Source organism: Pholis gunnellus (assembly GCF_910591455.1).
Source record: "Pholis gunnellus genome assembly, chromosome: 19".
Classification (NCBI taxonomy): domain Eukaryota; kingdom Metazoa; phylum Chordata; class Actinopteri; order Perciformes; family Pholidae; genus Pholis; species Pholis gunnellus.
In genome coordinates, this window is record NC_136546.1 from 13463323 (window position 1) to 13479414 (window position 16092).

At 40.8% G+C, this 16092-nt stretch overlaps 1 protein-coding gene across 2 annotated transcripts; it reads right to left on the bottom strand.

Moving 5' to 3' along the window:
• Nucleotides 1-340: 340 nt before the first annotated feature.
• On the bottom strand, nt 341-12962 carry LOC306711443 (testis development-related protein). Of its 2 annotated transcripts, XM_079180401.1 has the most exons (5): nt 12673-12962; nt 7551-7607; nt 4030-4161; nt 3137-3252; nt 341-2140 (listed from the first exon to the last, which is right to left on the bottom strand). In XM_079180401.1, exons 1-5 carry the CDS (start codon nt 12757-12759, stop codon nt 1702-1704), a joined length of 831 nt encoding a protein of 276 aa, XP_079036527.1. In that variant the 5' UTR covers nt 12760-12962; the 3' UTR covers nt 341-1701. The 2 variants fall into 2 exon arrangements, with proteins under 2 accessions (XP_079036527.1, XP_079036528.1); XM_079180402.1 differs by lacking the exon at nt 4030-4161.
• Between the last annotated feature and the right edge of the window lie 3130 nt (nt 12963-16092).

Below are 16092 nucleotides of genomic sequence, written 5' to 3' on the forward strand. Positions count from 1 at the left end.
CTGCATGATTTCACCTGTTTTTGCGCGCAGAATCCAAACCGGTGGCACCGATGACAAGCATTAAGAAAAACTATATCGAAATGGCCAATCTTTTTGCTCATGGTCTCCTATATTTATGAAGGTCATATAGAGGCATCAGTATTCAATTGAGACTGTTTTCTAACTTGTTAAAAGTTCCTCACAGTAACTTTAAAAATAATCTAAAATTGTATTTCCCCACGAAAATATATTTTTCAAGGTTGTATCAAAGTTAGAAACTCCAGTATCGTGAAAACACTACTACAGACTGCAATGTGTTGAATAAAGTAGAGCCAGACAGTCGGACTAAATCTTTATTCCGCTTGAGAGAATGTGACCCAGCTGTTTAATGAATAAATACAGGATACATGCATCCCTGGAAGTGCACCAGTATCTGAGTACACTTCTGGCTGCAATGAAGCAGACTTCAGTATCAAACAAATTCAGTAAACAGAACAAAACAAAGAAGAAGAAGAGAAGAAAAGACCAGTGGCATGACGTTTCTTATTCACCTAAAAGACAAATCACTGTATAAATGAAATGACTCTTCATTGTCTCAGTCCTACACAATATACAGATATACAAACAGCATTAAAGGACATTTCATAATGTAGCGCACAAACACTTGTGCTGCTCCTGCTGGTGAAGCCAACAGCATCCAGGGATTGTAACTGGAAACCAGTTTGAGTCTCGATGGCTGATGCAGCAAAAGTGTATGCTGGGTCGACCCATCTGCACACGCATAGATGAGCTCATCTGTTTTGTGCACAGAGGATGATCTAGTTCAAATTGACAGCACACACATGATGTCATTGTATTGATACAAGGCACAGCTGCATGAAGTCTCTGCTTCTCTCGAGAAACAAGTATACAGAGAGTTTGGCTTTTATCTCGTCAGCATCACAAATGTTATAAAAGTTATTCAGCATCAGATTTAAACATGTATCACACTTATGACACTGTGGGGGTTGCTTTGATTTGTTTCCGTCACATGCTCCCAACACAACAGAACTTCAAATCTCTTTAGCAATGCCAACTGTGATTCACTCAAACAAATGTGCATGCAGGTCCATCAAACTCACTTCCTCTTTATCAAACTCTCTTTCACACACACGCAGATGCAAACACACACACTAATATTCCAGACCCACATTTTTTCATCAGCTGTTTCATGATTGCATATATTTTAAGCCCATAATTGATGTGTAAATTAGGGCTCCAGACTCACATTCTTCACTCAGTAAAGACAGAAAGGAAGTGAAAAACCAACAAGTCTTCAGGAGGGTTTGCATATTCTTCATTGATTCTCTACCACTGACAGCCACGATAATTATATGAAAATCACTCTTCTCATTTTTTGGCCAAATACAAAATATCTAAATGCCAGGCCAGTGGATATCACAGTTATACTGGTAAAATAGTTTAAGGCTTTCATTTGTTGTTATTTACAGTTTATGTCAGTGATTCAAAAGCCCATTGATAAAACTAGCATGTTGAGGGATTTAACGCTAAAATCACATTATGTGTTATGTTCAGGGCTTTACAACAGCATCTCAATACCAGTCGTCGTTAACACTGGTTTCGTCCAGAACTTCCGACAGAGACAAGCAGATTTTTGGTTCGGGTCTTCATCCTCTGACGGTACATAGGTGAGGAGGGAGGGTATCAAAGGTGAAATGGCTCCTATTTAAACCCCTCCCAAGCGCTTTCTGACACGATCCCTCTGCTCATCCTGCTGATGCCAGCCAACTTGACTTTGGCGCGGGCTGTCCACCTGACGGCAGCTGTTGAATCCTTGGAGTCCGACAGATTAGCATAGCGGGAGGAGTCCTCCTCAAGACCTTGGCCCGCCCAGGAGGCCAGTTCCAACGGGAGGCCTACAGAGTCGGGGAAGGACACTGGCGAGTCCCCTTTCTGGCTCTTGTCCTCCGGGGCTTCGTCGGTCACAGTCTCATTTAAGTTCTCCAGGTGTGGAGGCTCCCAGCCCTCCATCTTCTCCATTTTTTTGGTGGGGGAGATCTGCCTCATGGTCATGGTAACGCTCTCCCAAAAACAGTGGCCCTTCTCTGGCTTTTCCTTTTTTTCCTTCTCCTTCTCATCATCCTTGATTTTCTTGAGAGACCTTAAGAGAAAAACAAATAGAGGGAGAGAAGCACACACTTAGCACACAAAGCTTTAGCATATAACACAACCAGTCTACCGCTTTCATGTTACCTATAAATAGGACTGACTGGGTGGGGTACCACACATCTACACTGGAGACAGGAACTTTCCCCATACAGAAATTCAAGGAATTCCCGGTTGTTTGTCACAGAGATGTGATTAATTTAGGGTTTCCTCCTCATACATGTTCCACTTCCTCAGGGGGTCTCAAAGTTAATAACTCCTGGCAAATTAAGCTTTGTCTTACATTCAAACAAATACAAGTGGTTGGACGTGTTTGTACAAGTTTGTAAAATATTTTTGCTGCATACACCTGACCACCAATGCGGACTTCAAGTAGTTAATCCCACTTACATTGATGTAAACCAGCAACAATCTGGGCTGGTCTGACACATTTTATTTACTGGTAGTGGTAATATGGTGCTGATTGAAATGCGGAACACTTCAGTGTGCAGAGGCTCTTTTTCTGGCTTCACATCCACCTGGCAATCAATATCAGAATGTTTTGTTTGGCCAGCGAAGTTAAGACGATTACTTAGGTTTTTTTCTTTAAAGGCACCAACGTTGTTTCACCTCCTTTTAGCGACGTGAATCTAATGGACGGCGCAGTGTGAAGTTATGAGCCGGTCTATATAGCCTTGCTGACGTCATGGCTGTGTCACAGGGAGTCCCTGGGGTTCCCGTGGCTCTCGTCCAATGAGGCACCGGTGTTGTGGTTTGAACCAAATCTCACACTCAGGTGACGTTTTGACACCTGTTGGGGGTTTTTTGAGGCAATTTCACAATCTAGGCTTTCAAAATGACATGCGGGTCTCTCTCTTTGTTTAAGCAACATGGCGAAATCCCAACAAACTGTGATGCTATAGGCCTACTACGTTTAATTATTGACTTTGTGATGAAGATAACATTTGGAGTGAGACAAGTAATGACAAAGTTATTGTGTGTGTAACCTCACCCTCTGCGGTCAGCCAGCTTTACTCCGGTCAACAAGAAGTGCTCGTCATCTTTAGAGGAGAACATCTTCTTCTCCCTCCTCTCTTTCTTGGACATGATCTTCTTCACCTTGGCCTCCTGACAGAAATCGACAGACATAAGAGCATTTGATTTTGAATCGCAGAGCGGACATTATTACCAGCATCTGTTGCACGTTAGCTTGTTATCTCTAATGTCTATTTGTGAGTGATTTATGCTTTACGAAGAGGGTAAAGTCAACTTCACAGGAATTTAGAAAAACAGCCTCATTCTCAGATTGATGAATGTGCACGTTTTGAAATTCTGCGATGGACTTCATTGGCTCTGAACTAATGAAATGTGCTTTCCATCAAAACAAAATCATCTTTTGATTTTGAAGCCTGTCTTTTCATGTTAACAAAAGCTAACAAGTGTCACAAAAGTAGAAAGTATTTCTTTTCTGCTGCACTAATCATACCTAATAAAATAGTTTGACATTTTTGAAATTTTTTTAAAAGAGTTGGACAATATAATTGATTGTCTACCACTCCCAAGTCAGTAAATATGAAGCTAGTAGTTTTTTATCTACATGTCAAAGACAAAGGAACTGGACAGAGGCCAGGCTAGCTGTTTTCCCCTAAATATGAAGCTCTATTTGTCTCTAGGTTCACATTTACCAAACAGACAAGAGGGTGGTATGATCTAAGCTAACTGGTCAGTAGCTTGTTAGCTTAGCTTAACTTTCTGTTGGACAAAAATCTATGAATAAAGCTAAAGATTCTGTGTTATCAAGAGATAAATACAGAGAGAGAGAGAGAGAGAGAGAGTGAGAGAGAGAGCTTGAACGGCATTGACTTGGCAATATCGTGCGGCACATTCCAGTGGAAGACCCTCCACCTTCTCTGAAACTCCCCCGGTCTCCCACGTCACATCAGAATTCCTCCCTGCCCTCGCTGCTTTCCACCGAGCACAGATACCGTCCTCCTCAGCGATTATGGAAGAAACTTTTGGCTCTGTTTCTCTCCGTGCCTGGGAAGAATTCCCAATGTCAACTGTCAAGGCCATAACGTTTACTCCTACACATGTCCGTGCCTTGCTTTGCTTTACCGTTGTCAAAACATTCTCAGTTCTCACAACACACTATTTGATGAATGCATCCGAGCATGGCGACCCCCTTAACTGCTTCTTGTGCTTTTGAGGAGGTGATCAATTCAAATCGCTGTATACAACACATCTCTCTTGAGGATGTGACAGCAGCTGCAACGAGCAACCAACTAACATGGAGTCCGTCGAACTAAACAGGAACATGTACAATACCAGCTCAAGCTTCACAGCATGGACTTAAACAGATCTGCTTGTTCTACAGGCTACACAATCTCTACGGTTCATACACACACAAGATTATTCATCATCCCACTCATGATATCTTCTCATATTCAAAAGGACATTTGATGGTTTTGTAAACACTCTGCTCACTTTGGTATCTAATAAGGAGGCAGGCACTGTTGCTGATAAACGGAAAGTTAGGTCCTCCTCGTCTCACATCTCATCATCATGAACATGCCGGAGGGCAAGAACGCTGTCAGTTTTTATCATCAAATAATACTTACAAAATAATCTTCGCAGATATTTTAACACGGTCTCTACTGTTTCTATCTCTCTCCTTGCTCTGCTTCTTGTTTCCTCTGTGCTATCAAGTGTAAACCGTGGATCCGATTCGCTGTAGTTCGAGCTTTGCAGTAAAAGAAACCAGAGATGCAAAAACAGATTGAGTGTATCAGTGTGTATATGTGTGTGTGTGTGTGCGCATGAACTGTAGCTTAAGTCCAGCTGTGTATGTGCACGCATGCATGTGTGCACATACAGAGGCCTGCCTATTCACCGTTCTCTTCAACATTAACCTCCGGGCCTCTAGAGCCAAAGCAGCTCAGTGCCCAATAATCTCTTCGGCCAAAAAGTAGGTAAACCCAGCAGCTCACTGAGGCTCGCTGTGTGGGGGAGATTTACCTACAGCTCCACGCCTGGCAGAACAATGGAGCTCTTATTGGACCGAATTCCTCCATCCATACGCCAGAGATGGAAGCTGGATGATTAAAGAGGCATTTGAATTTGGAAAAGTTGCTAATTGTTGTTATCAGACAGTTTTTTAACAGACAGCAATCAGGTCATTGATTTTCTACTGAAATGACTTATATCTATTTTATATTGCTGTAAAAACATATCCTTCAAACAATTGCATATACTCATCATTCCATTATCCAAACTGCTTATCCTATTCAGGGTCACGGGGCCGATCCCAGATGACATTGGGCAAAGGCAGGGTACACCCTGGACAGGTCGCCAGTTTATCGCAGGGCACATGTAGAGACAGGCAGACATTCATGCTCACAGTCACACCTACGGGCAATTTTGAGTCTCCAAATAACCTAAGCTGCATGTCTTTGGACTGTGGGAAGAAGCCGGAGATCCCGGAGGGAAACCCACGCTGCCACGGGGAGAACTTGCAGACTCAAAACAGAAGGACCACCCGGATCGGGGGTCGGGGATCGAACCCGGGCCCTTCTTGCTGTGAGGTGACAGTGCTAGCCACTACACCACCTTGCAGCCCACATATACTCATGATTCTCACCAAAAAAATTAATTAAAAAAAGGTGTAATTAATCTGCATCCAAAATGGAATGGAAATGAATGGAATCATCCTTTTACAGTTAAAGCTAACCTCCACTTCCAGGACCCCATGTCTACTTTGTGTGTCCTAATATGAGCATAAAGCCGCCGATGATGGAAGAATTGTAGCTTTCCACGGTATCAGAGCGGTCTGTAGCTATTTTCAGCCTTGTTTTTCTTCCACAGTGATTGTTCCCGTCCAAAAGGCCCAGCTCCTCGCATGAATGCTGCGTTTCCTTCCCTTCTCCAGCCCAGCAACCCCTGTCCTCACGAACACGACAAGCCGTAAAATATGTTTTGCGAACTAAGTCACCTACAGTAGCCATACATACACAAAGAGAAGGCAGCCAGAGTTCAAAGACAATACATTGTTCAGACAGGACCACACCTTAGAGTAAAGACTTGTTGTCAGTATACAGATCAGGAGATGTGACATATCTCTCACACACACATTGTTTGGAGTGGGCACAACTCCAGATAAAGTTGCCTGCACACGAAAAGGCCATTTGTCAAACCTGCATCATAAAACCAGTATTTACAATTCACAAGTTTACAGAGATGATAACAAAGTCATTTTTTCCCATCAAACTCACGATGACTTTTGGCCTAATTCCCACTTTCTAATGTGTAAACTGGTTTCTAGCAAACAAGTTTAACGCAAGAGAAATCAACTTTGTTAAGGGAAAGTCACTGCAGCATCACAAAGTACTATATAACATGAATGCCAAAGGAGCCACATGATGCATTCAACTTAACTGTCAATCCTTTGTAGCTTTTACTTCTATCTATAGGTACATCAAGGAATGTGTGTTTCAGAGTTAATATAACCAATGTTATTTGATCACTCAGTTGAATATTATTGGTAACTGTGTATAACTTGATATACCTATATGTCATTTAAAAACTCTCCAGTGTACGACGTCATCAAACATCTTTTTAATCGGGTCGGATGTGTCAACCATATCCGGTTGGTTTAAAACTTGAATGATTATCTGACTGCTTGCGTCTCTTTCCCCATCTGACGTCGTGCAGTGTTCCCAGATATCAGCATTTAACTTAGTGAGCACAATGTTGTTATTACTGATTAAAAAAATGATAGTCAAGACTTTCAATCTACAGTGACCTCACTCCACTGTTCCAAACTGTGGGTTTTAGGATAAGGATAATAGTATAAGTACACAAACATGCGCCATAACAACAAACAAAAGGATTTTCCAGTGACACGGTTAAGGATAAAGCAGGGGATGACAGCTGAAAGCTGGCGTGTTTACAGATAAACGCAGAAGTTCTCTGACCCTCCTGATTTACCTCAGCTGCACCAAGAAACACTTTGTGGTCATCTGACAAGAAGAAACTGCCTGTGCACATGAGTGCATTGGGGGTATTGAGTTAATCAAAGGATTAGGGCTGTTCTCAACCAAAGGCATTCTTAGTCGACTAACACCTACGATTTTAAAGACTGTAAAACTGAGTTTCTCCACAAAGAATAATTCTTGTTTTGCGACGTGCTCATAAATTTCTTGGAAATAAGTCATTCAGCATCCACCGATTATTTTAGGGTTACACAACCATGAGTCAAAAGTGCAATATTGTGAGCATGTGCACGTGTGTGTGTGCAGTCAATGTGTGAGAAGATAAGAGCATGTTGGACAAGTGCATATCTTTAGGGGGGGAACTGAAGTGAATTTGGAAGCAAATAGATTGTTTGTGTCTGTGCTATGTCCACATAGCTGTGAAGTTGTGCTGTTTACCTTGGATACTGCAGTGACAGCTTCCTCCTCCTCTTCCTCTCCTTCTATGTCTTTGTCCTATAGGTGACACACACACATACACACACACCAGCAGTGAGTTAAGACAAATAGCAACCCCCCCAAAAACAAACACACACACCATCCACACTTTGTGGCAGGGACGTGTGTGCGCGTGTGCGTGCGTGTGTGTGTGTGTGTGTGTGTGTGTGTGCGGCGTGTGTGCGGCGTGTGTGCAGAGTTTCCTGTAAAACTGTAAAATCTTTTTCTAAGGTGTAACATAAACATGCTGTAATTGGAGGGCGAGATGGAGGGATGGAGGGATGGAGGACTGGGCAGGAAGCCACTGAAGTCAGAGGGCAGATTCAAACAAAAGAGAGAAAAAATAAATCCATGACCTATTGCCTCAACAGTACATGATTTGGGGATATAAGTGGAGCTATTTTGGCTCCATTGTGCTTCAGTCTCCAGGCTTTTTTTCTTCATTTTTCATATATCCTCATTATAGTTTCATTGTTTTTATCATCTTATGTGAAGAACGTTGTTACTTTGTTTGGATTACACAGAGCTGTAAACCTGAGTTGGACTGAATTAACTCGACTTGGACTTAACTGCTGTGAGATTTGTACAATATGTTTACAGTGTAAACGACAGTGTGCACTGTAATTATCCTGCGTCTTGAAATTACTTTGCAAATCATTGTTATATATATTTATTTCTGCCTCGTTTCTTTCTTCTTCATTCTTCAGAAAGTCGCAGCAAACAAGTTTGTTGCACGAATGTATGATGACAATAAAGTTGGATCTAATTGAATTATGGAGACTTGTCCCCCTAAAGACTTCACACTTGAAAGCAAAACATAAAGTCATAAAGTTGGCCCTCGTAAAATCCCTGAACAAATAGAAAGTTATTAAGACTTCAGGTAGACCTTTCATAACTCAAACATAAAGTGAACAGTGTTGGCACATAGTCACGTAAATATCTCTTGGCAGGTTGTGATTACGACTGACTTTTTCGGTTGTCATTGACTTGTGCTTTGTCTGTTAAGATGTATGACTTGACTTGGACTTGCTCCAAAAGATTTAAAAACATTAAACCATAAGAAGAGGGCAACAAGAAGTCATCAGACGAGCAGCTGAGCCCGAGATTACTGATGTGGAGCCAGGATTCCTGTAAAATCATCAAAGCTGTAAGAAGTTCTCACATCTCAGAGAAAGAAAGAGAGGGGAGGAGAAATGGCGGTTGGACATGTCTGAGCAAAGTCTAATGGGTCTCCGCCACCTGAGCCGATCAAAGACACACTCACACACATTAATTGCAAACTACTGTTTGAGCGTAAAAGCATTAACAACTTGAGACAGACAGAGAGAGTGAGGAGCGGGGGAGAGTCAGGGGGAGAGAGTAGCGTTTCAGGGAGAACAAATGTTCCTAACAACAGAAAGCAAGAGTTCTGCTTTCGCACCTCAAGGGCCATTTTTTTCTCTGTCTGGCTTTCTTTCATTCTTTGACTGGGTTTGTGTGCAAGTGTGTAAATGTTACCACAGTGTTGTCTTTTAAGAAGCCAGATTACTAGGCAATAAAGACGCAGAGTGAATTTCAATACCATACCAACAGTAGTTTCCAAAAAGCAATTGCACACCAACAATACTCCACATTCTCCAAAAACAGGGACTCAGAAAATGTTTTGGCCTGCAGTCGGCCTACCGCTATATTCCATCAAACACTTGACCAATAGTTAGACAATGTGAATATTCTCTTTCTTGACGGATTACATGAGAATATTGCTACCACTCATACATGTGCACTAAATATGAAGGCTACACAGCCAGGCAATGGTTACCTTAGCTTAGCATAAAGACTGGAAACAGTGGGGAACAGCTAGAATGGAGAATCTGTTCATAGAGATTAAGGGGTTTCAACCTCCTGGTCTAAATCTTTGTAAGAAGAATAATCATATTTTTAATGTCGAACCATTGTGTTAAACGTAAAAAGGCTACACAAACCCTTTTTTTTTTTTTCATCAACATGATTTGGTTTGAACTAAGACAAAACTCACATTTCATTTCCATGATTTTAACCCTTACTCCTTCAACACATGATCCCCTCAGCTTTACTTTTCTTTTCCTCTCCACTTAAGATGTATACGTGAGGCCGTCTGAAGTTTTTTGCTCAGACCTGATCTGTACTCTCGTGATCCCACTTCACAAAGCGGGCCCCAACCGTGGTATTAGAGTGGTGTTATTGAAGAATTCAGGTGTATAACCGCTTTTAAGCCATAGACAAACAGGCACACAAGTACCTCCTGCAAGCTCACAGCTGCCTCTTGCAGCCTGTTGAACTTCAATAGTGAGTGAAAGCAAGCTGCGGCACAGGGCCTGTGCTGTAGTCGCCCTAGAGCACCGTGGAGGGAGGACAGATATTAATTTCCCCCTTTATGCTCTCCCTCTTTTCCTCTGTGTGTCTTATGGATGCATTATCCCTTAATACTTGTCCCTGTCTCTGTCTGTGTCCGTCTATATGGGTGACGTTGATACAGTTTTAACTCATTTGAGTGGCACGACATGGAGACCATCTGCTCGACCATAAAATGAAAACAGATAACAGAGAATAAACAAGTACAACAGAAAGAGACCTACTGTATCTTGTAATGACTATAAAAAAACTGACATTTTGATCAAGAGAGCAACCACTACTTTCTACAAGATTCAGACAAGTTAAAAGTCATACTTGTGGGTCCATCCCTGTACTACCAGGATTAATGCTGGTGTAGCCACCAGATCAGACTGTGGCTGTTCTGAGCAGTCTCCAGGTGAGAATGTGTGTGAAAACAAGTTACTGCAATAATGCAATTCTAAATTACTGTAATGTTAAACCGTATTTATAAAGTGACAGACATTCAAAAATGACAGACGCACAGTTGTTCCTTCTGAAATGTGATTTGATACTTTTCTTTGTCTTCTAAGATTGTGAAATGTATGTATTTGGTTTTTTAACTGTTGTTCAGACAAAACAAACAAAATGAATACGTCAACTTGCATTCGGGGAAATTATAATGAGCATTTGTCACTTTTTTCTGACATGTGACAGACCAAACGATTCATTGATTATTCAAGTAAATAATGGCAAGATACTGAAAATAATCATTATTCGTAAACCTATTTTTAACTCTTACTTTTCTTTTCAAATGTTCCCTTTTTGTAGCTTTAAAATTGATTTAGCATGTTTCTTTTGACTCCTAAAGAGTTTAAAAGAGGCTAAAATACTCATGCAATGTGATTGTGACGCAAAGAGGCTAATCTATCTCGCCGTCTCTGCTTCCCTCACTATCAGCCAGTGATTTGAACGAGCTCAGCATGCCTGTCCAGACTGTGTTATCATAACTCTTTATCCTTGCTTCGTCCTGTATCACTGCTGGGCTGGATCTGGCTCTTCACTGTGTTTACAGCATTTTATGATCTGACCCCTGACCCCGGCATGTACTTAATCGCCATGGTGACGCGAAGAGACCTCCCTGATGACTTTCCCAGGAATTGTGAGGAGAAGTTGCAGCTCTGACCTCAGATCAGCTCTCATCATCCAAAGTAATTCTGGTGACCACCGTAGACAGTGTCACCAACTGAACTCAAGTCTGCTCTTTGGGGGTGAGGGCCACATGTGTTGGTTCCCAGGGTGGAAGTTAAGAGCGACCAATAAAACCCAGCTAAGGGTCACAGATCTCAACATTATCACAACAACAGATGTTGGTGTTGGCTGATCTTCCCAATTGTCAAATAACACATTTAGACATTCAGTATGGCAATGCACTAAAGGAGGTAGAGGCAGTGGATACAATCTGAAGTTCACAATGTTTTACAATTAACTTTTAAAATTATTTTCTTCTGTGTTTTAAAAACTATCTTTTGTTTAACTTCTCTGTAGTTTTACTAATTCACGAGTGTCACAATCCGGTCGACATGTTAGTACGCCCCCGAATGCTTAAATGGGTTGATAGTTACTCTCACCATAAAACCTTGATTCATGATAGCACATTATTTTTACTGCAAGAAGCAGAAGAAATAAACATGTCAACTGGCTATTTCTTATGAGACAGGACTGTTAGGTGCTTTTGGCACTTTTGGCCTTTCCTTGTGCAAGTGTGTGTGTGTGTGTGTGTGTGTGTGTGTGTGTGTGTGTGTGTGTGTGTGTGTGTGTGTGTGTGTGTGTGTGTACAAATAGATTCAAAGTTGACACTAATTTACGTCAAAGTATTTCTACTATATATTCATGTTTTAATGGTATACAGATGGTTGTTGATAGTTTTCTTTCTAGTGTTGAATCGCAATTATTTTCCTGTACTATCCCATGAAGAACAAGGGGGATGGTTTTTCCATTTTAAGGGACATTTCACCCCAAAATCAGTAGTTTTCTGAGAATTCGGCCCTAGAGATGCCTGCCTTTTCTCAAATATAATGGGACTGGCACTCAGCTTGTGGTGCTCAAAGAGCTAAAAAATAAAACATTTGAAAAATTCAAGAGAAATCATGATCTGGTTACTCGAAATAATCCACAGACCTTGTTAAAAGCAGTTTCTAGCAGGAACTGGTTGAAATAAATATTGGAGAGAAGGCAGACACCTCTACGGCCGATATCTCCAGAACTAGGCAACAACTCACACCAAAACAATCTAGATTGATAAATAGCATGACAGGTAAGGGGGAAATTTGATTTTGGGGTGAACTGTCCCTTTTTAAATAGCATATTTCTATATTTCTACAGTTTTGCAGTCTAGACAATGGGCTATCTCTTACAACCGGAGTTTGAGCACTTGTCCTCCTCCCTCTGCTCCACAGTCTCAATGTAACAGCATGAGGTGTATTTGGCAATTTTTTTGGACGTTTAGCAGCTTCACAAGGAAAAAAACATGGTTGAAAAGCGGGGTTGTAACATTTATGTTTAGGATTTAATGGATTTATTATTAGTTTACTTATAATAGTTAGTGTAAAACAATGTTAGCTGTTTTAAATATATATTTATACATTACCATTTTGTCATATTAACCCTGTTATTTAAGGAAAGACACCGAACATAATTAACTGTCATTGTTAGTGGTGACTTGTACGAGTTTCCTTTCCATCCGTCTCTTTACCTTGTAGGAGTGATGATAGCGCCAGGACATGTCGTCTTCCTCTGACGCATAATCCACCAGCACTTTACTCTTGCTTTTCTTGAACATATCTCCACTTCTTGCTGAGACAAGCCGTCTTGATCTTGTTTTCAGGTTACCTTCTTTGGCCAAAAGTCTGAAGTTCCCGTTTTTCCCGATTTCTAGAGAGATCGCAGCGGCGTACCACCGACGCGCGTTCCGCTCTGTTGGTTGTTTCTCCTGCAGAAAATCCAGGAGGCTTTCTCTGAAAACAGCTTATTTATTCATAACAGTACCAGGAACTGCAGGGATCGGGGTTTTTTTCATGACGCTCACTATTTCGTAAACTGCTTTGCGGGTGTTTGGTGCGTTTTTACGCAGGCTCGACCACCTGGACATCCAACCGTTGCTCCTCCCATAGCCCCCCGTCCCTTGAAGTTGCCATGGCAGAAGGCGGAAGAGGTCATACGTCTCATCGCTGGCCAATGCAAGCATTGAGCTACGCATTCATGTTAATTAATGTCCCTTTTTTATATTCTGAATGACTGGAAAAACAGGGAAACGGATATTTGGAAGTTGTTTGACAGCGGGGAGTCAAATGGTATAAGTAGATAAATAATTTTTTTGTTTGAATTACATATTCTGAGCTTGTTGTATAAGAAGAACTCAGTAACTCATAAATCCCAAAAGTCTCTTTTGTGAGTATACGCATAAAGTAGTAGCCTACTTAAATTCAGCAGAATGTTGCCTGTCAATGCTATTTCATTATAGTGAATATTATTGGATTATTATTACTAATGCATGAACATGTGATTTTAGGCACTTCATATTACGTTAGGCAGGTTCATCTTTAACAATTCAGCATACTTTATAAAATGTTCATAGTAAACTCTTAATCTGCAAAGTAAGATATGTTACATCCGGAGCCCTTTAAAAGATTAAGAGGAAAACTAGGAAAGGCACACAGCACCACATAAACAAAGGGACATAATCAAACAATCTAAATCTATGTGTTGTTTTTTCTTTAAATCTAATCATTATAATCAATCAATGTGTGGAATATTAGTTGTTGATTATTTGGTCAAAAAGGTCTCCACTGTTATCTCCCAAATCATTTCAGCTTCTTCAGTTCTTGGAGTCCTTGACATCAAAACAACTGGATGGTGTCTTTTCAGCTTATCTTTTTTTTTTAAGGCTGCGGGTTCATATTTACAATAGACAAAGACTGTTTGTTGAATAAAATAAAACCCATACCTCTGTATTACAGTAATGTCTCTGTTTTTTCTCATTCAGAGTAGAGATATTAGTATAATGTCTTACTGTCTTACACAAACAGAAGACTGATGTATTTCATTGAGAATGAAATCTCTCTCTCTCTCTCTCTCTCTCTCTCTCTCTCTCTCTCACCTCTGACGCCAGGGGAAACAAATGACACATTATGCTGGTGGGCTGGCCTCTTAAAATAGCCACAGTTTAGCTCCGGTTAAGACCACTCACCTGATTCAAAGGTTCTTAAATCTCCATTTCAATGTGCACATTATACAGTAAAGTCAGCAGGGAATGTGGATTGTTAGATGTGTGAGAACTTACAGGGAAAACCAAAAGAAACACACAGACTCTGTTTTCAAGAAATTGAGATATTCCTTGCCCAGAAAAGGCTTGAGAGTGTTTTTAGTCTTACATCGGGGGTCAAAGTCTGTAATCAAAACAACGCTTGCTTAAAACTCTTAATTGTGTGTCTGTGTGTGCAACAAGGTCCTTGTTCAGTAGTGTTCATAATTCATTGCTTGTATGGTTTGGTGCAGCTCTTCATTAGCGCCAGCTGACACAAGCCGTGACTGGCTCTTACTGTAAAATGTGTCCATCACCTGTCATCAGGCAGGTCAGTGACCTTTGACCTCTGAGGTCATCGGTGGGTCAACTGTCCATTTGAGGAGCCTTTCTGGGACGTGTATTCCCACAGTATCTCTACAGTGGTTATTTACAGTCTAAGTGGTCCTGGTTGCCAATATGTATGTCCCTAATCAATCCTCTTGATTGCCTTTGCCCCACAATGACCGTTTTATGCAAATTAGAAGTCCCTCACGTTGTTAAAACCCTTAGATCTGGAATGACAAACTCACTGGTTAAAAGTTTAGTTTTATTGTTTTTTTTGTTTCAAAATATAATGTGCTGACCTGTGCATTTTTCTAAAAATTGCAGTAAGTATTTAACCATTTAGCATTCAAAAGCACCTTAAACACTTTCAAATAATGGTTTAAAACACACTTAAATGTAGCTAAATGTGGATATGAATATGCAATTATAATTTAATTTATATCTCCTAAATATGAAGCCATGTTTTTTATCATTACAACTGTGTTTTACAATATTGTCATTCATTATTTGTTTGTACACAAGCTTCTGCTTATGGATGCCCCCAGGATCAGTTATAGTTGTTGATAAATACATTAATAAACATAAATTCCAGCGTAAGAGCCCACATCTCAAGCCCATCTAGTGGGTTAATCCAGCTCTGTTTATCAACTATTATGTCATGATGTACTGTATATGTGTTGTTAAGGGGCATAGAGTGTAAATCACTCCTACGTCAGATGTTCCAATCATTGAGACAGCAGGTCAGGTCTGACGGGGTCACACAGTCATAGTGGTACACAGCTGGGATTATCCAGACTGCCTCTCACGTCTCACATGGACACAGATATTCTGTACATCTTATACTTGGCCTGAAGAACGTTAGGGCAGTGTCCTTAACTTAATTGCTCAACTGTTCTTTACCAACATGCTAGAACAAGAAGTGGCAGAAAATGCGGTGCAGTTCGAAAGTTCCTGTATATGTGTTTTATTTAGAGAAAAAAAGCCAGATATTTCCCTCAGTAGTTGGTAGAAACAAAAAATATATATAAATGATGTGAATATTGGACCAAATGCTTGACAATGTTGCTCCGTAACTGCTGGACATATCAGCTGGACCATATCATATGTCAGTGTTGTGTTCACAAGTGTTTCCTTAGCCCACTAGTGGCCAAAAAACAAAAGTAACAAACTTATAGTGCAAAGTCTCTTCCCCAAATAATAACTGAAGGCCACAATGAGGTCTTAGCAGGTTACATAACTCTGTACACCACACTGTGCATTTATAGTCCATCAATATTTACCCTAACCTTTTTTTCACATAGCGTACAGTCCCGTCGAGGTTACTCAGCAAACGGAAGGAGCCAGCTGAGATTAACCATGACTCATCAACTATCTGATGAGATTCACAGGTCACAGGGTTCTCCTGCACAAACCCGCGGGACTGTCAAAACTTGTTAGCCAAGAACAGAGATTAAAGCTTTAATTATGTTCGCAGGCCAACTCTTAAATATGTTCCTCTGAGACTCTCGACTGTAGCTTTACTGAACAGTTGGTGTCTGAACAGCT